Genomic DNA, 23818 nt, shown 5'->3' on the forward strand with positions numbered 1-23818 from the left:
GAGCAGTTTGAACTGGAAGGGAAGGTCTGATGGGAATCCTTGGAATAAACACATCACCGTTATCTTGTCCCGTTGGTACGGTGGCTTCAATCACGTGCCGTCATTTGCTTGATGGTCAGCCGAGTTCTGTTACAGAATTTTGGGGCATGTAGGTTGCAAAGAAGCGTAACTGGGCAACCAACCTTCAGCTTTAGGTTGTGGGGTGGAATGCCTGGGGGGATGTAGGGAATTCAGGAACTCAGTTGGTTATTGAACTGCCTCAGCTGTCTGTACAACTGAGTCAAAGGACTGATTACTTCTGCTGGTGTTAACTTGAGGAGCTGCTCATTGGTTGTGCTCACCGTGTCATTTCTTGAAGCAACGACGGCTCGCTCACACAGCCACTTACAGTTGTTGTAGTTGTCGTGTTTCAAATTTAAGTGCACGTATGCTTTCAACCTTAGGGCCCCAGTGACCTCACCCTTGGTGACCCCAGTCACCATAGCAAGTTTGGTGTTGCTTAATTCCTCTGGCTGTGAATAGCAAACACACACACACACACACGGTCAGCCTTATATTAGATGTGATATTCTGTGGCTTTAATTTATTTCTTCTAATTCCATTTTACAAATGATCAAATTTTTTGGGGGGGGGTGCTTTTAAACCTTGTTCTACAATTGAAAATCAAATACATTTTACTTGTTTTTACTTCTTGTTTTTAATGAAATCACACCATCCCACCTGTGGATCAATGAAGTTTCTTAAAGTGAATTTGAAGACTGTGGCAGTAATAAAACTGGACTTATGCTGTGCACAGACGGCCGGACAGACGCCAGGTCTTCGCAATACCTGATGGCTATATGTTGGCCTTGGGTAAAAAGCTTCTGCACTCGTCGGTGCAAACGGGAAAAAGTGCACCACAACAAAAATGAATAACACAGAATGTGTGCAAAGTAATGTTTGTTACAGCAGCACCTGAACAGAGCAGTCCAGGTGCTGCTGGTCAGATTTCAGTCTCTTAATCAAGGCTTCTGCAGTTAAAATAATGTTTTAAGGCAAATTTCTGTCACACGTCAGTCATCACAATAAAATCCGACGATAATCACCGTACCTGCCACGCAGCCTCACTGCTTCCTCAAATTTCTTCTCGTCCATGGCCTTTTGGACTTCTTGAGTCTGAAGGCAAAAAGAGAACATAATGTTTTTTGTTTTTTCTCAACGTCCATTGAGCGTTTCTGTACCCTGCGTCTCATTTTCAGGAGGCGGAGCTTTAGCAAACCCAGTGGATGTCCTTCAAATTCTCACTAGCACAGCGCTAACAGTACATTAAGGTTGATGCTCGTGAAATGTTCAAACTGGCTGTATGGTTCTTTCAGAACAACCAGCTGGTTTTCTCTGCAGGCTCACTCACCATCTGAACACACTCCAACAGCGGCAGGCGGACCACCTGGTTACCAACCAGCGACACCACGCAGGCCGGAGTGCTGGCAGACGCCTCCAGCAAAGCCAGCACCGCCTCCACGCCCATACGACTGGCCTGCACAAGTCAAAGGTCAGTCAGGAGACATAGCTATACCATGTAACATAAACAGTTCATGCTTACCAACAATCAACCATTACTGGTGACAGATACTGGTTAACATCTTGACTTACCAGAATTCTGTCAAAGGCAGAAGGGGTCCCACCTCTCTGCACGTGGCCCAGGATGGTGACCCTGGTGTCAAATCCCAGACGGCGGACGACCAGCTAGACGTGCAGAAACCCACAGAACACACTAGTATGCAGTGAGGACACGCTTCTTATTACTGTTTAACTCGGATTAAATCTAAAAAACTGGTATAGTGCTTTGACTTTCAAAGCTCTTAAAATGAAGCAGGACCTCAGCACATGGGGCACATATCGAAAGTAAAAGGAGCAATCACACAAATAAATAAACAAGTAAATCACTTACAATTTTCTTAATTTGAAATGTTAAACTACCGAGTGTTTAAAAAGAACACTTAAAATTCTCTTCATTTCACTAACCGGCGGCACGATGGCTTAGTGGTTAGCACTGGTGCCTCACAGCAAGAAAGTCGTGGGATCGCTTCCTGCCCTTTCTGTGTGGAGTTTGTATGTTCTCCCCGTGTCTATGTGGGTTTGCTCCAGTTTCTTCCCAAAGTCAAAAACATGCTTATTTAGGGTCTGCTCCTTTCTCTGCCCCTGATCAAGGCAGTGTCTCTACATCCGGAGTTGGTCCCCGGGTGCCAGACTGTGGCTGCTCACCGCCCCTAGTGGTTGGATTGTGTCTGTAATTAAGATGTGTTAAATGCAGAGGACAAATTTCATTGTATGTATATGTACAATGAAAATGAAGGCACTTCTGTTAAAGTGGCAATGAATGTTAAAAAAAACAAACTTTTTTTAATTTGAAATGTTAAAGTGCCAACGAGTGTGAAAAAATACATAAATTTTAAAAACAAAATCATTTAAAATTCTCTGAATTTGAACTCAAACAGATGAGTATTTTTAAAAATCCCTTAAAATTCTCTTAATATGAAACTTTAAAGTGCCAATGAGTGTTTAAAAAAATCATTTAAAATTCTCTTAATTTGAAAAGCTGTTAAAGTACCAATGAATGTAAAAATAAAACAAAAAACAAAATTACTTAATTCTTTTGAAAAAGTTTAAAGTGCCAGTGAGTGTTTCTGTTAAAATTCTCTCATTTTGAAGTACCCTTAAAGTGCAGAGTGTTAAAAAAAATAGTGAAAACTGTTAACCTGAGTAACTAAAAAACTAAAAACTAAAAAGATCTTCAGGCTCTTCAGTTCTATCTGGTTATCTCATTAGGGGTTGTGACCCCAAGTCTGCTTAATTGATCACATAAATATGGAATTATTATAAATATAAATAGCACATCTTCAGTAGTTAAAAACACACAAAGATTTAACAACACATTGATATGAAACCATCATGAAAAGTATGAATAATCATGAAAAGGACATGTATAAATGTCATGCATGAAAAAACAACAGCTGGAGAAAACATGCAGAACACTAACTGTCATGTTTGCAACCAAAAAAGGGAACAAAGTCAAAAGAGAAACAGAAAATTTGGGGTCATTGGCAAAAGCATAAGCATGTGAAATGCAGTGGGTGAGTCAATCCCCTTCACTTTTTGAAACGTAATAAACACCATCTATCGTCCCCCAAGTCACCACATTAAAAAGAGATAATGAGGATAAAGTGGTTACAATTCTGTTAATTTTGGTGCACCAGAAGAGAAAATGCAAGTGTGATTTGCTTATATAACAAACTGTGGACCTGTCTGTCACCTGATGGACATGCCTGGACTTGTTGCATGGAATAATCTTATCATCACATGCATGGTGGAAATTAGGAGCAGGTGTAGTTGAAGTTACAGGTGGTGTGAATGTGGTGGAAACAACAGCAAAATAAGAGATTAATAAAATGAATCAATATAAGTCCGTGATGGTGTTAATTATTGGGGTGACTTTAAAACAGTGAAGAGGATAAAAATAATAATTCATGCTTCTGAGTGAAATGCTTGATGAGTCACATAACCAAGCTTCTGCTCTGTACTTACATCTTTGATATAATCGGGTGTTATAGGCTTCTTGTGGCAATCTATGGCACCCTCAGCTACAATAAGAATGTTCAGCCTTTTGTTACCGGCGCGGTTCTACAGGGAGGTTAAAAAAAAAAAAAACACACAGCAGAAGCATGTAAAAACATGACAGAAAATGTTTCTGCATTCCAAAAGCTGGATCTGGCGACGGAGGATGACGCAATATTGCCTCATAACCGTGAAGCTGTAAACGACACCTGTACGGCCCACGTTTGGCACCACTGTTTGTTTTGTTTTTTAAATGATGACTAAATGTTAGATTTAAAACATTTCCTCAGAAGGTTTTGGCTTGTTCGTGTCTGATTTTCAGAGCGACTGAGATCCCCCGGCTGCTCCAGCTTCTGGTTTCTCCTCCGTGTCGGTCGGAGCTGCGCCGTACTCACATCCTTGACAAAATGACACATAATGGCTTCTCCGTGTCTGTCAGTGGCTCCTTCAGCAACTATGATAATGTTTAGCCTGCAACCTCGGGATCGGTTCTAGACCACAACAGACAGACAAACTCAGATCTACAGCAGGTGGTGCCGTGTGTCAGGCCGTGCAAATAATCATTAAAGTGCATCATAAGGAAGCATTTCAATGCGAGAGCACCCAGCTACTAATTTACACGATCAAAATCCAGAAACATAATTTTGACTGTGAAAATATGTTGAAACCACAGAGTTGACTTCATTCAGAATCAGAATCAGAATTTCTTTATTGTCCCGTAAAGGGAAATTAATGTTGCAGCAGGAGCACACAAAGGACAAGGTACACAAAGATAACAATATCAACAGTGAAAATAAGACCCAATTAAAAGTCTAAAATCAATCAAGGAAGGAAACAAAGGAATAAACTTAATAGTAATAACTAACTAAGTAACCTTTATCACTAAACTTAGTAATAAAAGTAAAACTTAATAATAATAATAATAATAATAATAATAAAATAAAAACAATAAAAACAATACCCATACAATGTCAAATATTCAATCCAGAGTCCATGCCAAAAACAAAAAGTATTGCAAAAATGCAATATGTGGATGTGCAAATAAGCAATAGTAGTGCAAAATCAACAACATCAAAGGCTAATTGCCACTGAGTAATAAAATTGCACTAGGAATAAACGAAACCTGAAATCTTTTAGTCCTCCTCATAGGAGCCCTAAAACGACGGCCTGAGGGCAGAAGCTCAAACTCTTTTTTCAGTGGATTCATTCAACTTCTCATCAACCATCACTGGCACTCTGCTCACATGAGAGCAGATTTAAGGTTTTGTTGCAAACATATAAAACATTACATATCACTACAGCGGATTAACAAACAGAACTGGTTGAGCCTTATGTGCCGGCTCAAGCCCCGCCCTCTCTGAGTGCCCTGCCCTCTCTGCCTTGCTTACCAGGCTCAAACACTGTGGAATTATCTCATTACTCACACTTAATAAAAATGTCAAAATCCTGACTTAAAAATCATACTTAGTAAGTACATCCATTTATGTTATAGTCTTATTCCAAAATGGACTAAATCCATTTTTCCCCCTCAAGATTCTACTCACAACACCCCATAATGACAACATGAAGAAAGGTGTTTTTTTTTTGGTTTTTTTTTCAAATTTATGAAAAATAAAAACCTAATAAATCACATGTACATACAGTTGTATGCAAAAGTTTGGGCACCCCTGATAATTTTCCTTTATAAATCATTGGTTGTCTGGATCAGAAATTTCAGTTAAATACTGTATATCATATAGCAGACTAACACACTGATATTTGAGAAGTTTCTAACTTCATTTCATTCCTTTTCACTTTTCACATTTAACTTCATTTCACTTCATTTCACAGGCAAAACTCGGGTCTGGGAGGAGTTCGGGGAGGCTATGGAGGAGGACTATCGGTCGGCCTCGAAGAGATTCTGGCAAACGGTCCGACGCCTCAGGGGGCGGAAGCAGCACTGTTTACGGTGCGGGTGGGGAGCTGTTGACCCTGACTAGGGATGTTGTCGGGCAGTGGAAGGAGTACTTCGAGGATCTCCTCAATCCCATTGTCACGTCTTCCAAAGAGGAAGCAGAGACTGGGGACTCAGAGGCGGACTCATCCATTACCCAGGCCGAAGTCACCAAAGTGGTTAGAAAGCTCCTCGGTGGCAAGGCTCCTGTGGTGGATGAAATCCGTCCTGAGTACCTTAAGTCTCTGGATGTTGTGGGACTGTCTTGGCTGACATGCCTCTGCAACATCACGTGGCGATCAGGGACAGTGCCTCTGGATTGGCAGACCGGGGTGCTGGTCCGTCTGTTTAAGAAGGGGGACCGGAGGGTGTGTTCCAACTATAGGGGGATCACACTCCTCAGCCTCCCCGGTAAGGTCTATTCCAGAGTACTGGAGAGGAGAATTCGACCGATCGTCGAACCTCGGATTCAGGAGGAGCAGTGTGGTTTTCGTCCTGGTCACGGCACACTGGACCAGCTCTACACGCTCCATCGGGTGCTCGAGGGTTCATGGGAGTTCGCCCAATCAGTTCACATGTGTTTTGTGGATCTGGAGAAGGCGTTCGACCGTGTAAGTTGGGGCACCCTGTGGGGAGTGCTCCGGGAGTACGGGGTCCGGGGTTCTTTGCTAAGGGCTATCCGGTCCCTGTACGACTGCAGCAGGAGCTTGGTTCGCATTGCCGGTAGTAAGTCAAACCTGTTTCCAGTGCACGTTGGCCTCCGCCAGGGCTGCCCTTTGTCACCGGTTCTGTTCATTATTTTTATGGACAGAATTTCTAGGTGCAGCCAGGGTGTAGAGGGGGTCTGGTTTGGGAACCACAGAATCTCGTCTCTGCTGTTTGCGGACGATGTGGTTCTGTTGGCTTCGTCAAATCAGGACCTTCAGAGTGCACTGGGGCGGTTTGCAGCCGAGTGTGAAGCGTCCGGGATGAAGATCACCACCTCCAAATCCAAGGCCATGGTTCTCAACCGGAAAAAGGTGCTTTGCCCTCTTCAGGTCGGTGGAGTGTCTTTGCCTCAAGTGGAGGAGTTTAAGTATCTCGGGGTCTTGTTCACGAGTGAGGGACGGATGGAGCATGAGATCGATAGACGGATCAGTGCAGCATCTGCAGTGATGCGGTCGCTGTTTCAGACCATCGTGGTGAAGAGAGAGCTGAGTAGGGGGGCAAAGCTCTCGATTTACCGATTGATCTACGTTCCGATCCTCACCTATGGTCATGAGATTTGGCTCATGACCGAAAGAACGAGATCGCGAGTACAAGCGGCCGAGGTGAGTTTCCTCCGCAGGGTGGCCGGGTGCTCCCTTAGAGATAGGGTGAGGAGCTCGGTCACTTGGGAGGAGCTCGGAGTCGAGCCACTGCTCCTCCACGTCGAAAGGAGTCAGTTGAGGTGGCTCGGGCATCTTGTCCGGATGCCCCCTGGACGCCTCGCTGGAGAGGTGTTCTGGGCACGTCCCATTGGGAGGAGGCCCCGGGGAAGACCCAGGACACGCTGGAGGGACTACATCTCTCGGCTGGCTTGGGAACGCCTTGGGGTTCCCCCGGAGGAGCTGGGGGAGGTGTGTGTGGATCGGGAGGTCTGGGCGGCTTTGCTTGAGCTGCTGCCCCCGCGACCCGACTCCGGATAAAGCGGAAGGAAATGGATGGATGGATGAAGTTTCTAGTATTTACAGAAAGTGTGCAATAATTATTTAAACAAAATTAGGCAGGTGCATAAATTTGGGCACCCTTGTCTTTTTATTGATTTGAATACATTTAGCACTAATTATTGGAACACAAAATTGGTTTGGTAAGCTCATTCACCCTTTCCCTCCTTACACAGGTGAATCCAATCATGAGAAAGGGTATTTAAGGTGGCCATTTACATGTTTCCCCTGAGCAGGGGTGGTGGCCAAGTGGTTAATGCGGTTAATTCCTCCATGTAATGTGGAGTTGCGTCAGGAAGGGCATCCGGCGTAAAATCTGTGCCAATTCAACATGCAGATCCACCATGGATTTGCTGTGGCGACCCCGAGTGCAAACAAGGGAGCAGCCGAAGGGACTTATTATTTACAAATGTTTCCCCTCTTTGCATCTCTTCTAATGTGTGGCAACATGGGAGCCTCTAAACAACTCTCAAATGACCTGAAAACAAAGACTGTTCAATCATGGTTTATCTCAGAGATTTCAGCTGTCAGTTTCCACTGTGAGGAACATAGTGAGGAAATGGAAGACCGCAGGCACAGTACTAGGCCCGAAGTGGCAGGCCAAGAAAAATCTCAGAAAAGATAAACGAAGGATAGTGAGAACATTCATAGTCAACCCACAGACCTGCTCCAAAGACCTACAACATGATCTTGCTGCAGATAGTGTCTCTGTGCATCGTTCAACTATACAGCACACTTTGCACAAAGACATGCTGTATGATGCTGTAATGCAGACGAAGCCTTTTCTGCGTACACACCATAAACAGAATCGCTTGAGGTATGCTAAAGCACATTTGGACAAGCCAGCTTCATTTTGGAATAAGGTGCTATGGACTGATGAAACTAAAATTTAGTTACGTATTTGGACATAACAAGGGACGGTATGTATGGCTGAAAAAAACAAACAAAAAACACAGTATTTCTTGAGGAACCCATAGTGAACCTTGGACATTTATTTTCAGAGAAATAAAATAGCATGAAAATTAATGTGTAGACATGAATGAATCTACATAACAGACTTAAAAATGTACACATTAATTTTCATGCTATTTTATTTGTCTGAAGTAAATGTCCAAGGTTCACTATGGGTTCCTGAAGAAATCCTCTCATTCGAAATAACAACAGATAAGTTTGGCTTTAATGTATAGATAAATATCAAAGATTTCTAAAGAATCTTTTTTATATATATAAAACTATTTTAATTACAAGTTGTCTAATGTAAGAAACGTTTTTTAACTTTAAAATGTACAGTAATCAAATTAATGTTGAGATAAAAATAATTTGTAAAGATTTTCTTCAGAAAACTGCTGTGTATACACACTTCTGCACTCTGTCCTCTTCCATGTTTTGGCCTGATGCCTCGTTTCTATTGGACACGCGAAGCTACATCACAGCGCGCAGCGGTGACCATTGGATTGGGTTGAACTTTGACCATGACCGCCATGTCAAGGCCTGACAAAAAGCGGCGGTGGGTGCTCCCTGTGGAGCATCGCCCTAGCTTTGTTTTTTCTGCATCGCGCCATTAGTGCGATGTTTCACATTGAAAATGGGTTTTAGAGCGATGCGATTAATCCCCTGAACACGTTGGGTGTGAAAGGCAACACATATGTTGCAGTTACACGTGATAATGGTCTGAAATTCAGTGGGAGCAGGGCGGGCAGGAGCAGCTGTGGGACGAAAAAAAACAGTCCTGCGCAAGGCTCCACTTTACACTTCTGCCCTAAAAAAGAAAGTGCCCCCCCTCAGAGCAATGCAAATCTGTGTCTGCCACCAGGACTGCTACTGCTACTACGTCTTTCAACAGTTGTTGGTTCAAGACCCACTTCATAGTCCAGTCTGAAGTCCCCTCCTTTGAAATATACTAATACAGCACCATACGGGAAAAACTGCAAGTTTTATGTACAATAATGTGAAATCATTGTCAGTAAAACATGTGTTTTACAGACAGAATGTATCAACATGTGTTCCTAATCTGTATTTAGAAAGAATACTAACAAAATGTTTTTTTTTTGTCTGTCTATCTTTAATTGTATCTCAGCAGTGACCTTCATGTCTCAAGTTCAGCCAATGAGGTGGAAAGACACCTGAAATGACCTTATGGCATCAGGAGGTCACTGGACACGGGTATGTGATGGTGTTGATGTCTTTGCAGGTGCCTCAATGTTGAGGACCACAGTAATTGGAAAAGGTCGATGACTCGCTCACATTGCACCTGACTGCAACAGGTTAGGGTTGTCTGCATGGATGGTTGCAAACCAGGACCCGGGGTGGTTCCAGGGTGCACTTCCAGACATCTTATCAGAATTCTATGGTCTGAGCCCACTTTTGGAAGTTTTACCTACCATGCTGCATGGTACAAATCTGTGTGCATCAAAAATGCCAACATTTTAGCCCAATTTTGCAAAATGTAGGGATGGGGTTCAGGGAGAGTAGCAGGACTGGGATTGGGCCTTGAACAAAGCCTTTATGTAAAGGTTCATAATCTGTGTGTGTGTGTGTGTGTGTGTGGTTTGTTGTGCTTTACCCCGGACAGTTTCTGGCACATAACGTCCTCCCACCCTTCTTCAGGAGGCATTTCGGGGATAAAAACCCAGTCGGCTCCACAGGCCAGAGCACTGACAAGGGCCAGATACCTGCACACATGTACATATTTTGCTGCCTTCTTACTCAGCTTTGTTACTGAGCTTCACGTTTTCTATCTGAAATCGACACTGTGAAATAGAATAACCTACCCGCAGTGTCGGCCCATGACCTCCAGGACAAACGTCCTCTGATGGCTGAGAGACAAAAGCAAAATAGGGAAAAGCCCTTAGAGTCAGCAGACCCAACTAGAGTTTCTCTGTTTGAGTGGATGAGGAAAGATTCACACCAGTTCATTTTTGACAACAGTCTCGACTCAAAGTGTAAATCCACATGAAGACTGTTTCGGTTTATTGTAATCTTGCTTGCCTCTACTGGTGGTTGGCTCTCACTGCGGTATTGTATCACTTCCTGTTCCGGAGCACAGCGGTGTTTTGCTGTTTTGCTGTATCTGTTAGCTGTTTAATCTGCGCAGTTAGATTGATCTAGTTACCTAGATAACGATTTGTTTCACAGTGTAATCTTCACGTGCCTTAACTAAAGCACTCCCTCTGCTGAATCACCTCTAAATTATTTACAAGTTATTCACTTTGCGTGTTTTTAGGAATCCGCTAGCTTAGCGCAGCTACTAGCTCTTAGGCGGTTTAGCATGGCGGCTTCTCCTGTCTCTCCCGCACTTTTCTGCTCTGGGTGTGAAATGTTTAGTTATTCCTCGGCCTCCTTTAGTAGTAATGGTACTTGTAATAAGTGTAGCTTATTCGTAGCTTTTGGAGGCCAGGCTGGGCGAACTGGAGACTAGGCTCCACACCGTGGAAAATTCTACAGCTAGCCAGGCCCCTGTAGTCGGTGCGGACCAAGGTAGCTTAGCCGCCGTTAGTTTCCCTCTGGCAGATCCCGAGCAGCCGGGAAAGCAGGCCGACTGGGTGACTGTGAGGAGGAAGCATAGCCCTAAACAGAAGCCCCGTGTACACCGCCAACCTGTTCACATTTTTAACCGTTTTTCCCCACTCGGCGACACACCCACCGAGGATCAAACTCTGGTTATTGGCGACTCTGTTTTGAGAAATGTGAAGTTAGCGACACCAGCAACCATAGTCAATTGTCTTCCGGGGGCCAGAGCAGGCGACAATGAAGGAAATTTGAAACTGCTGGCAAAGGCTAAGCGTAAATTTGGTAAGATTGTAATTCACGTCGGCAGTAATGACACCCGGTTACGCCAATCGGAGGTCACTAAAATTAACATTGAATCGGTGTGTAACTTGGCAAAAACAATGTCGGACTCTGTAGTTTTCTCTGGGCCCCTCCCCAATCGGACCGGGAGTGACATGTTTAGCCGCATGTTCTCCTTGAATTGCTGGCTGTCTGAGTGGTGTCCAAAAAATGAGGTGGGCTTCATAGATAATTGGCAAAGCTTGTTAGGAGAGATGGCATCCATCCCACTTTGGATGGAGCAGCTCTCATTTCTAGAAATCTGGCCAATTTTCTTAAATCCTCCAAACCGTGACTATCCAGGGTTGGGACCAGGAAGCAGAGTTGCAGTCTTACACACCTCTCTGCAGCTTCTCTCCCCCTGCCATCCCCTCATTACCCCATCCCCGTAGAGACGGTGCCTGCTCCCAGACCACCAATAACCAGCAAAAATCTATTTAAGCATAAAAATTCAAAAAGAAAAAATAATATAGCACCTTCAACTGCACCACAGACTTAAACAGTTAAATGTGGTCTATTAAACATTAGGTCTCTCTCTTCTAAGTCCCTGTTAGTAAATGATATAATAATTGATCAACATATTGATTTATTCTGCCTTACAGAAACCTGGTTACAGCAGGATGAATACGTTAGTTTAAATGAGTCAACTCCACCGAGTCACACTAACTGCCAGAATGCTCGTAGCACGGGCCGAGGCTGAGGATTAGCAGCAATCTTCCATTCCAGCTTATTAATTAATCAAAAACCCAGACAGAGCTTTAATTCATTTGAAAGCTTGACTCTTAGTCTTGTCCATCCAAATTGGAAGTCCCAAAAACCAGTTTTATTTGTTATTATCTATCGTCCACCTGGTCGTTACTGTGAGTTTCTCTGTGAATTTTCAGACCTTTTGTCTGACTTAGTGCTTAGCTCAGATAAGATAATTATAGTGGGCGATTTTAACATCCACACAGATGCTGAGAATGACAGCCTCAACACTGCATTTAATCTATTATTAGACTCAATTGGCTTTGCTCAAAATGTAAATGAGTCCACCCACCACTTTAATCATATCTTAGATCTTGTTCTGACTTATGGTATGGAAATTGAAGACTTAACAGTATTCCCTGAAAACTCCCTTCTGTCTGATCATTTCTTAATAACATTTACATTTACTCTGATGGACTACCCAGCAGTGGGGAATAAGTTTCATTACACTAGAAGTCTTTCAGAAAGCGCTGTAACTAGGTTTAAGGATATGATTCCTTCTTTATGTTCTCTAATGCCATATACCAACACAGTGCAGAGTAGCAACCTAAACTCTGCAAGTGAGATAGAGTATCTCATCAATAGTTTTACATCCTCATTGAAGACAACTTTGGATGCTGTAGCTCCTCTGAAAAAGAGAGCTTTAAATCAGAAGTGCCTGACTCCGTGGTATAACTCACAAACTCGCAGCTTAAAGCAGATAACCCGTAAGTTGGAGAGGAAATGGCATCTCACTAATTTAGAAGATCTTCACTTAGCCTGGAAAAAGAGTCTGTTGCTCTATAAAAAAAGCCCTCCGTAAAGCTAGGACATCTTACTACTCATCACTAATTGAAGAAAATAAGAACAACCCCAGGTTTCTTTTCAGCACTGTAGCCAGGCTGACAAAGAGTCAGAGCTCTATTGAGCCGAGTATTCCTTTAACTTTAACTAGTAATGACTTTATGACTTTCTTTGCTAATAAAATTTTAACTATTAGAGAAAAAATTACTCATAACCATCCCAAAGACGTATCGTTATCTTTGGCTGCTTTCAGTGATGCCGGTATTTGGTTAGACTCTTTCTCTCAGATTGTTCTGTCTGAGTTATTTTCATTAGTTACTTCATCCAAACCATCAACATGTCTATTAGACCCCATTCCTACCAGGCTGCTCAAGGAAGCCCTACCATTATTTAATGCTTCGATCTTAAATATGATCAATCTATCTTTATTAGTTGGCTATGTACCACAGGCTTTTAAGGTGGCAGTAATTAAACCATTACTTAAAAAGCCATCATTTGACCCAGCTATCTTAGCTAATTATAGGCCAATCTCCAACCTTCCTTTTCTCTCAAAAATTCTTGAAAGGGTAGTTGTAAAACAGCTAACTGATCACCTGCAGAGGAATGGTCTATTTGAAGAGTTTCAGTCAGGGTTTAGAATTCATCATAGTACAGAAACAGCATTAGTGAAGGTTACAAATGATCTTCTTATGGCCTCAGACAGTGGACTCATCTCTGTGCTTGTTCTGTTAGACCTCAGTGCTGCGTTTGATACTGTTAACCATAAAATTTTATTACAGAGATTAGAGCATGCCATAGGTATTAAAGGCACTGCGCTGCGGTGGTTTGAATCATATTTATCTAATAGATTACAATTTGTTCATGTAAATGGGGAATCTTCTTCACAGACTAAGGTTAATTATGGAGTTCCACAAGGTTCTGTGCTAGGACCAATTTTATTCACTTTATACATGCTTCCCTTAGGCAGTATTATTAGACGGCATTGCTTAAATTTTCATTGTTACGCAGATGATACCCAGCTTTATCTATCCATGAAGCCAGAGGACACACACCAATTAGCTAAACTGCAGGATTGTCTTACAGACATAAAGACATGGATGACCTCTAATTTCCTGCTTTTAAACTCAGATAAAACTGAAGTTATTGTACTTGGCCCCACAAATCTTAGAAACATGGTGTCTAACCAGATCCTTACTCTGGATGGCATTACCCTGACCTCTAGTAATACTGTGAGAAATCTTAGAGTCATTTTTGATCAGGATATGTCATTCAATGCGCATATTAAACAAATATGTAGGACTGCTTTTTTGCATCCACGCAATATCTCTAAAATTAGAAAGGTCTTGTCTCAGAGTGATGCTGAAAAACTAATTCATGCATTTATTTCCTCTAGGCTGGACTATTGTAATTCATTATTATCAGGTTGTCCTAAAAGTTCCCTGAAAAGCCTTCAGTTAATTCAAAATGCTGCAGCTAGAGTACTAACGGGGACTAGAAGGAGAGAACATATCTCACCCATATTGGCCTCTCTTCATTGGCTTCCTGTTAATTCTAGAATAGAATTTAAAATTCTTCTTCTTACTTATGAGGTTTTGAATAATCAGGTCCCATCTTATCTTGGGGACCTCATAGTACCATATCACCCCAATAGAGCGCTTCGCTCTCAGACAGCAGGCTTACCTGTAGTTCCTAGGGTTTGTAAGAGTAGAATGGGAGGCAGAGCCTTCAGCTTTCAGGCTCCTCTCCTGTGGAACCAGCTCCCAATTCAGATCAGGGAGACAGACACCCTCTCTACTTTTAAGATTAGGCTTAAAACTTTCCTTTTTGCTAAAGCTTATAGTTAGGGCTGGATCAGGTGACCCTGAACCATCCCTTAGTTATGCTGCTATAGACTGCTGGGGGGTTCCCATGATGCACTGAGTGTTTCTTTCTCTTTTTGCTCTGTATGCACCACTCTGCATTTAATCATTAGTGATTGATCTCTGCTCCCCTCCACAGCATGTCTTTTTCCTGATTCTCTCCCTCAGCCCCAACCAGTTCCAGCAGAAGATTGCCCCTCCGTGAGCCTGGTTCTGCTATGAGGTTTCTTCCTGTTAAAAGGGAGTTTTTCCTTCCCACTGTCGCCAAGTGCTTGCTCACAGGGGGTTGTTTTGACCGTTGGGGTTTTTACGTAATTATTGTATGGCCTTGCCTTACAATATAAAGCACCTTGGGGCAACTGTTTGTTGTGATTTGGCGCTATAAAAATAAAATTGATTGATTGATTGATCCAAACCCGATACCATTGACATTAACTTAACCGTAACCTAGCCCTAATCCAAATCTAACCCTGATCCAAACCCAATACCACTGACATTAACTTAACCATAACCTAGCCCTAACCCAAACCCTATACCATTGACACTAACTTAACCGTAACCTGGCTCTAACCCAAATCTAACCCTGATCCAAACCCTATACCTCTGACATTAACCTAACCATAACCTAACCCTAACCCAATTTCCACCCGAATGCTAAGCCCTGATCTAATCCCTACAGCACTGATATTAACGTAACTTATGGATTATTGCAGCCCCGTTTCCACCGAGTGGTTAGGGTTGGAGCTACACGGTGTATTCAGTGTCAGAACAGTTGATTCTCACTGGCAGAATCCTTTTGATTGGCAGATGGAACACTTATATTGACAAGCGCGCACGCATGGTGTCTGCAGCTTCTCCACTCGAAAAGCTGAGTATTTACACATTATGTTATTATTTTGTGGATCATGGGATCATTTTGTCGCATGCAGACTGAGATATTATGAGCAGATGAGGGACTGAGAGTCTTTTAACTTGCGGCGTAAAGGCAGCACCCGCTGTGGAACACGAGGATCCACCCAATCGGTAAAGCAGAGACTTGACCCATCATGGACTTTTCTTCAGCCAGGACAATGAATTAAATTATTTTCAGACTAATTATTATCAGACTAAAGATGATCTCACTGAAACGGACAGCTAAGACTATATTATTTACTCCTTGTGTGAATGGTTTTAATATGTAATAATAACGTGTTACACTACTAATGTACAGAAGGAAACAATATTTATTTTCAAAGCAGCTGATATTTTCAGTCCTTTGTGACATTTTTCACATTTCAAATCAAATCAATTTTATTTATATAGCGCCAAATCACAACAAACAGTTGCCCCAAGGCGCTTTATATTGTAAGGCAAAAGCCATACAATAATTACAGAAAAACCCCAACGGTCAAAACAACCCCCTGTGAGCAAGCACTTGGCGACAGTGGGAAGGAAAAACTCCCTATTAACAGGACGAAACCTCCAGCAGAACCAGGCTCAGGGAGAGGCAGTCTTCTGCTGGGACTGGTTGGGGCTGAGGGAGAGAATCAGGAAAAAGACATGTTGTGGAAGAGAGCAGAGATCAATCACTAATGATTAAATGCAGAGTGGTGCATACAGAGCAAAAAGAGAAAGAAACACTCAGTGCATCATGGGAAACCCCCAGCAGTCTAAGTCTATAGCAGCATAACTAAGGGATGGTTCAGGGTCACCTGATCCAGCCCTAACTATAAGCTTTAGCAAAAAGGAAAGTTTTAAGCCTAATCTTAAAAGTAGAGAGGGTGTCTGTCTCCCTGATCCAAATTGGGAGCTGGTTCCAGAGGAGAGGAGCCTGAAAGCTGAAGGCTCTGCCTCCCATTCTACTATTACAAACCCTAGGAACTACAAGTAAGCCTGTAGTCTGAGAGCGAAGCACTCTATTGGGGTGATATGGTACTATGAGGTCCCTAAGATAAGATCAATCAATCAATCAACTTTTTTCTTATATAGCGCCAGATCACAACAAACAGTTGCCCCAAGGCGCTCCATATTGCAAGGCAAGGCCATACAATAACCATGAAAAACCCCAACGGTCAAAACGACCCCCTATGAGCAAGCACTTGGCCACAGTGGGAAGGAAAAACTCCCTTTTAACAGGAAGAAACCTCCAGCAGAACCAGGCTCAGGGAGGGGCAGTCTTCTGCTGAGACTGGTTGGGGCTGAGGGAAAGAACCAGGAAAAAGACATGCCGAGAAGGGGGGCAGAGATCGATCACTAATGATTAAATGCAGAGTGATGCATACGGAGCAAAAAAAGAAAAACAGTGCATCATGGGAACCCCCCCACAGTCTACGTCTAAAGCAACATAACCAAGGGATGGTCCAGGGTCACCCGATCCAGCCCTAACTATAAGCCTTAGCGAAAAGGAAAGTTTTAAGCCTAATCTTAAAAGTAGAGAGGGTATCTGTCTCCCTGATCTGAATTGGGAGCTGGTTCCACAGGAGAGGAGCCTGAAAGCTAAAGGCTCTGCCTCCCATTCTACTCTTACAAACCCTAGGAACTACAAGTAAGCCCGCAGTCTGAGAGCGAAGCGCTCTAATGGGGTAATATGGTACTACGAGGTCCCTAAGATAGGATGGGACCTGATTATTCAAAACCTTATAAGTAGGAAGAAGAATTTTAAATTCTATTCTAGAATTAACAGGAAGCCAACGAAGAGAGGCCAACACGGGTGAGATATGCTCTCTCCTGCTAGTCCCCGTCAGTACTCTAGCTGCAGCATTCTGAACCAACTGAAGGCTTTTTAGGGAACTTTTAGGACAACCTGATAATAATGAATTACAATAGTCCAGCCTAGAGGAAATAAATGCATTAATTAGTTTTTCAGCATCACTCTGAGACAAGACCTTTCTGATTTTAGAGATATTGCGTAAATGCAAAAAGGCAGTCCTACATATTTGTTTAATATGCGCTTTGAATGACATATCCTGATCAAAAATAACTCCAAGATTTCTCACAGTATTACTAGAGATCAGGGAAATGCCATCCAGAGTAACGATCTGGTTAGACACCATGCTTCTAAGATTTGTGGGGCCAAGTACAATAACTTCAGTTTTATCTGAGTTTAAAAGCAGGAAATTAGAGGTCATCCATGTCTTTATGTCTGTAAGACAATCCTGCAGTTTAGCTAATTGGTGTGTATCCTCTGGCTTCATGGATAGATAAAGCTGGGTATCATCTGCGTAACAATGAAAATTTAAGCAATACCGTCTAATAATACTGCCCAAGGGAAGCATGTATAAAGTGAATAAAATTGGTCCTAGCACAGAACCTTGTGGAACTCCATAATTAACTTTAGTCTGTGAAGAAGATTCCCCATTTACATGAACAAACTGTAATCTATTAGACAAATATGATTCAAACCACCGCAGCGCAGTGCCTTTAATACCTATGACATGCTCTAATCTCTGTAATAAAATTTTATGGTCAACAGTATCAAAAGCAGCACTGAGGTCCAACAGAACAAGCACAGAGATAAGTCCACTGTCCGAAGCCATAAGAAGATCATTTGTAACCTTCACTAATGCTGTTTCTGTACTATGATGAATTCTAAAACCTGACTGAAACTCTTCAAATAGACCATTCCTCTGCAGGTGATCAGTTAGCTGTTTTACAACTACCCTCTCAAGAATCTTTGAGAGAAAAGGAAGGTTGGAGATTGGCCTATAATTAGCTAAGATAGCTGGGTCAAGTGATGGCTTTTTAAGTAATGGTTTAATTACTGCCACCTTAAAGGCCTGTGGTACATAACCAACTAACAAAGATAGATTGATCATATTTAAGATTGAAGCATTAAATAATGGTAGGACTTCCTTGAGCAGCCTGGCAGGAATGGGGTCTAATAAGCATGTTGATGGTTTGGATGAAGTAACTAATGAAAATAACTCAGACAGAACAATCGGAGAGAAAGAGTCTAACCAAATACCGGCATCACTGAAAGCAGCCAAAGATAACGATACATCTTTGGGATGGTTATGAGTAATTTTTTCTCTAATAGTCAAAATTTTGTTAGCAAAGAAAGTCATGAAGTCATCACTAGTTAAAGTTAATGGAATACTCAGCTCAATAGAGCTCTGACTCTTTGTCAGCCTGGCTACAGTGCTGAAAAGAAACCTAGGGTTGTTCTTATTTTCTTCAATTAGTGATGAGTAGAAAGATGTCCTAGCTTCACGGAGGGCTTTCTTATAGAGCAACAAACTCTTTTTCCAGGCTAAGTGAAGATCTTCTAAATTAGTGAGACGCCATTTCCTCTCCAACTTACGGGTTATCTGCTTTAAGCTACGAGTTTGTGAGTTATACCACGGAGTCAGACACTTCTGATTTAAAGCTCTCTTTTTCAGAGGAGCTACAGCATCCAAAGTTGTCTTCAATGAGGATGTAAAACTATTGACGAGATACTCTAGCTCCCTTACAGAGTTTAGGTAGCTACTCTGCTCTGTGTTGGTATATGACATTAGAGAACATAAAGAAGGAATCATATCCTTAAACCTAGTTACAGCGCTTTCTGAAAGACTTCTAGTGTAATGAAACTTATTCCCCACTGCAGGGTAGTCCATCAGGGTAAATGTAAATGTTATTAAAAAATGATCAGACAGAAGGGAGTTTTCAGGGAATACTGTTAAGTCCTCTATTTCCATACCATAAGTCAGAACAAGATCCAAAATATGATTAAAGTGGTGGGTGGACTCATTTACTTTTTGAGCAAAGCCAATAGAGTCTAATAATAGATTAAATGCAGTGTTGAGGCTGTCATTCTCAGCATCTGTGTGGATGTTAAAATCGGCCCACTACAATTATCTTATCTGAGCTAAGCACTAAGTCAGACAAAAGGTCTGAAAATTCACAGAGAAACTCACAGTAACGACCAGGTGGACGATAGATAATAACAAATAAAACTGGTTTTTGGGACTTCCAATTTGAATGGACAAGACTAAGAGTCAAGCTTTCAAATGAATTAAAGCTCTGTCTAGGTTTTTGATTAATTAATAAGCTGGAATGGAAGATTGCTGCTAATCCTCCGCCCCGGCCCGTGCTACGAGCATTCTGACAGTTAGTGTGACTCGGGGGTGTTGACTCATTTAAACTAACATATTCATCCTGCTGTAACCAAGTTTCTGTTAGGCAGAATAAATCAATACGTTGATCAATTATTATATCATTTACCAACAGGGACTTAGAAGAAAGAGACCTAATGTTTAATAGACCACATTTAACTGTTTTAGTCTGTGGTGCAATTGAAGGTACTATATTATTTTTTCTTTTTGAATTTTTATGCTTAAATAGATTTTTGCTAGTTATTGGTGGTCTGGGAGCAGGCACCGTCTCTACGGGGATGGGGTAATAAGGGGATGGCAGGGGGAGAGAAGCTGCAGAGAGGTGTATAAGACCACAGCTCTGCCTCCTGGTCCCAACGCTAGACAGTCACAGTTTGGAGGATCCAAAAAAATTGGCCAGATTTCTAGAAATGAGAGCTGCTCCCTCTAAAGTGGGATGGATGCCGTCTCTCCTAACAAGACCAGGTTTTCCCCAGAAGCTTTGCCAATTATCAATTAAGCCCACCTCATTTTTTGGACACCACTCAGACAGCCAGCAATTCAAGGAGAACATGCGGCTAAACATGTCACTCCCGGTCTGATTGGGGAGGGGCCCAGAGAAAACAACAGAGTCCGACATTGTTTTTGCAAAGTTACACACCGATTTAATGTTAATTTTAGTGACCTCCGATTGGCGTAACCGAGTGTCATTACTGCCGACGTGAATTACAATCTTACCAAATTTACGCTTAGCCTTAGCCAGCAATTTCAAATGTCCTTCGATGTCGCCTGCTCTGGCCCCCGGAAGACAATTGACAATGGTTGCTGGTGTCGCTAACTTCACATTTCTCAAAACAGAGTCGGCAATAACCAGAGTTTGATCCTCGGCGGGTGTGTCGTCGAGTGGGGAAAAACGGTTAGAGATGTGAACGGGTTGACGGTGTACACGGGGCTTCTGTTTAGGGCTACGCTTCCTCCTCACAGTCACCCAGTCAGCCTGCTTTCCCGACTGCACGGGATCTGCCAGGGGGGAACTAACGGCGGCTAAGCTACCTTGGTCCGCACCGACTACAGGGGCCTGGCTAGCTGTAGAATTTTCCAAGGTGCGGAGCCGAGCCTCCACTTCGCCCAGCCTGGCCTCCAAAGCTACGAATAAGCTGCACTTATTACAAGTACCGTTACTGCTAAAGGAGGCCGAGGAATAACTAAACATTTCACACCTAGAGCAGAAAAGTGCGGGAGAGACAGGAGAAGCCGCCATGCTAAATCGGCTAAGAGCTAGTAGCTACGCTAAGCTAGCGGATTCCCAAAAACACACAAAGTGAATAATGTGCAAATAATCCAGAGGTGATTCAGCAGAAGGAGTGCCCCAATCAAGGCACCAAACAGGCCATGAAGCAGCACAGGCAACGCACGACAACGGTGCTAAAATAAAATAAAAATAAAAGCGAAAGCGTTAGCAAGCTAGTTAGCCTGCCAACGCTAATGAAAGTTAGCTGATAAAAGTGCTCCATCGCGATGTTTCGACCGTTAGAGGTCTTCCTTAGGCGTTGGAGCACAGTAAAAAGTAAAAAAAAAAAATTAAAAAGTAAAAAAAAGTTAAAAAGTCTTGAAAAAGACTGTTAGTTCAAGTCCAAAGCAGCAGGTAGGAGTCTCTGTGTAAACAGTCCCAACAGAGAGCCCTCCAAAGTAATGAAAGACGTGCAGAGGAATTCGCGCAAGATGGGACCTGATTATTCAAAACCTTATAAGTAAGAAGAAGAATTTTAAATTCTATTCTAGAATTAACAGGAAGCTATCAGTACTCTAGCTGCAGCATTTTGAATTAACTGAAAGCTTTTCAGGGAACTTTGACTAAAAAAAAAAGCAGTCTTACATATTTGCTTAATATGCGCATTGAAGGACATATCCTGATCAAAAATGACTCCAAGATTTCTCACAGTATTACTGGAGGTCAGGGTAATGCCATCCAGAGTAAGGTTCTGGTTAGACACCATGTTTCTAAGATTTCAATTCAATCAATTCAATCAATTTTTTTATATAGCGCCAAATCACAACAAACAGTTGCCCCAAGGCACTTTATATTGTAAGGCAAGGCCATACAATAATTATGCAGGAAGCCAATGAAGAGAGGCCAATATGGGTGAGATATGCTCTCTCCTTCTAGTCCCCGTCAGTACTCTAGCTGCAGCATTTTGAAGGCTTTTTAGGGAACTTTTAGGACAACCTGATAATAATGAATTACAATAGTCCAGCCTAGAGGAAATAAATGCATGAATTAGTTTTTCAGCATCACTCTGAGACAAGACCTTTCTGATTTTAGAGATATTGCGTAAATGCAAAAAAGCAGTCCTACATATTTGTTTATTGGGAGGATGGCAGGGGGAGAGAAGCTGCAGAGAGGTGTGTAAGACTACAACTCTGCTTCCTGGTCCCAACCCTGGATAGTCACGGTTTGGAGGGTTTAATAAAATTGGCCAGATTTCTAGAGATGAGAGCTGCTCCATCCAAAGTGGGATGGATGCCATCTCTCCTAACAAGACCAGGTTTTCCCCAGAAGCTTTGCCAATTATCTATGAAGCCCACCTCATTTTTGGACACCACTCAGACAGACAGCAATTCAAGGAGAACATGCGGCTAAACATGTCACTCCCGGTCCGATTGGGGAGGGGCCCAGAGAAAACTACAGAGTCCGACATTGTTTTTGCAAAGTTACACACAGATTCAATATTAATTTTAGTGACCTCCGATTGGCGTAACCGGGTGTAATTACTGCCGACGTGAATTACAATCTTACCAAATTTACGCTTAGCCTTAGCCAGCAGTTTCAAATTTCCTTCAATGTCGCCTGCTCTGGCCCCCGGAAGACAATTGACTATGGCTGCTGGTGTCGCTAACTTTACATTTCTCAAAACAGAGTCGCCAATAACCAGAGTTTGTTCCTCGGCGGGTGTGTCGCCGAGTGGGGAAAAACGGTTCGAAATGTGAACGGGTTGGTGGTGTACAGGGGGCTTCTGTTTAGGACTACGCTTCCTCCTCATAATCACCCAGCCGGCCTGCTTTCCCGGCTGTTCGGGATCTGCTGGTGGACAGCTAACGGCGGCTAAGCTACCTTGGTCCGCACCAACTACAGGGGCCTGGCTAGCTGTAGGATTTTCCAAGGTGCAGAGCCGAGTCTCCAATTCGCCCAGCCTGGCCTCCAAAGCTACGAATAAGGTACACTTATTACAAGTACCATTACTGCTAAAGGAGGCCGAGGAATAAATAAACATTTCACACCCAGAGCAGAAAAGTGCAGGAGAGACAGGAGAAGCCGCCATGCTAAACCAGCTAAGAGCTAGCAGCTGCGCTAAGCTAGCAGATTCCTAAAAACACACAAAGTGAATAATGTGTAAATAATTTAGAGGTGATTCAGCAGAGGGAGTGCTTTAGTTAAGGCACGTGAAGATTACACTGTGAAACAAATCGTTATCTAGATCAATCTAACTATGCAGATTAAACAGCTAACAGATACAGCAAAACACCGCTGTGCTCCGGAACAGGAAGTGATACAATACCGCAGTGAGAGCCAACCACCAGTAGAGGCAAGCAAGAGCCTCTTTTGAAATGTATGTACCTGTTTCTCAGAAAAAAGAAGAAAAAAAAAAACAAATTAAAAAATCCACACTCCTCATCACTTTTTCTGTCATAGATAGTAAAACTTAAAAAAAAAAAAAATAAAAAAAAAAATCAGTTGATTATGAACAATACGGCCGCGGCTGAGGGCTGAAATAGAGCGCAGGCTTCAGACAGCTGGAGTTCATCCTTCACCTGCACACTTATCAACTTTTATTTTAAAGTATTTTTTTTTTTTAAATATCAACATTTCTTCATTTCTAGTGATTATCTGCGCATATTTTTTGGTGCCACCTACACTTTAATAATATTTTCTCATGATGCAGTAATATCTATCAATGTGCTCATAACTTATTTTGTCTCATTGCATCGTTAACTTTTTTCTCCTACTCTCTTTGCATATCGCGACTTCTTTATTTATGTCTCACAATATCTTGTTGTTTCCTGCTTTAATGCATCTTGTCTTCATGACTTGTAATCACTCTACATATAGTCAACTTCTTACATTTTTGGCAGTGCGTCTCATTTTGCTTCACCTCTGAGCGGTGGTCATGATGGCGTCCACCACCTCGATAATCCGGTGCAGGGCCGAGTCTGTGCCGATGGTCATGTCGGTACCACAGAAGTCATTGTCAATGGAGCCGACCATCCCGACAATGTAGAGCTCAGAGTTCCTACGGACGGCCTCCTCATCGATCAGACCTGGACAACAAAAAGTGAAAT

General features: G+C 42.5%; 1 protein-coding gene across 2 annotated transcripts in view; it reads right to left on the reverse strand.

Moving 5' to 3' along the window:
• Positions 1 to 23818, reverse strand: part of LOC117521064 (ATP-dependent 6-phosphofructokinase, platelet type-like) — a 93962-nt gene that overhangs the window by 43558 nt on the left and 26586 nt on the right. The window contains exons 5-11 of one of the 2 annotated variants that reach the window (XM_034182381.1): positions 23632 to 23797; positions 9984 to 10028; positions 9776 to 9884; positions 3565 to 3660; positions 1633 to 1725; positions 1391 to 1516; positions 1091 to 1155 (exon numbers count right to left, since the gene is read on the reverse strand). In XM_034182381.1, coding sequence (XP_034038272.1) covers positions 1091 to 1155; positions 1391 to 1516; positions 1633 to 1725; positions 3565 to 3660; positions 9776 to 9884; positions 9984 to 10028; positions 23632 to 23797 — 700 coding nt within the window. Of the gene's footprint in view, positions 1 to 1090; positions 1156 to 1390; positions 1517 to 1632; positions 1726 to 3564; positions 3661 to 3989; positions 4086 to 9775; positions 9885 to 9983; positions 10029 to 23631; positions 23798 to 23818 lie in introns of both variants that reach the window. The other variant, XM_034182382.1, reaches the window with a different exon arrangement.

This window comes from Thalassophryne amazonica, chromosome 12 (assembly GCF_902500255.1).
Source record: "Thalassophryne amazonica chromosome 12, fThaAma1.1, whole genome shotgun sequence".
Classification (NCBI taxonomy): domain Eukaryota; kingdom Metazoa; phylum Chordata; class Actinopteri; order Batrachoidiformes; family Batrachoididae; genus Thalassophryne; species Thalassophryne amazonica.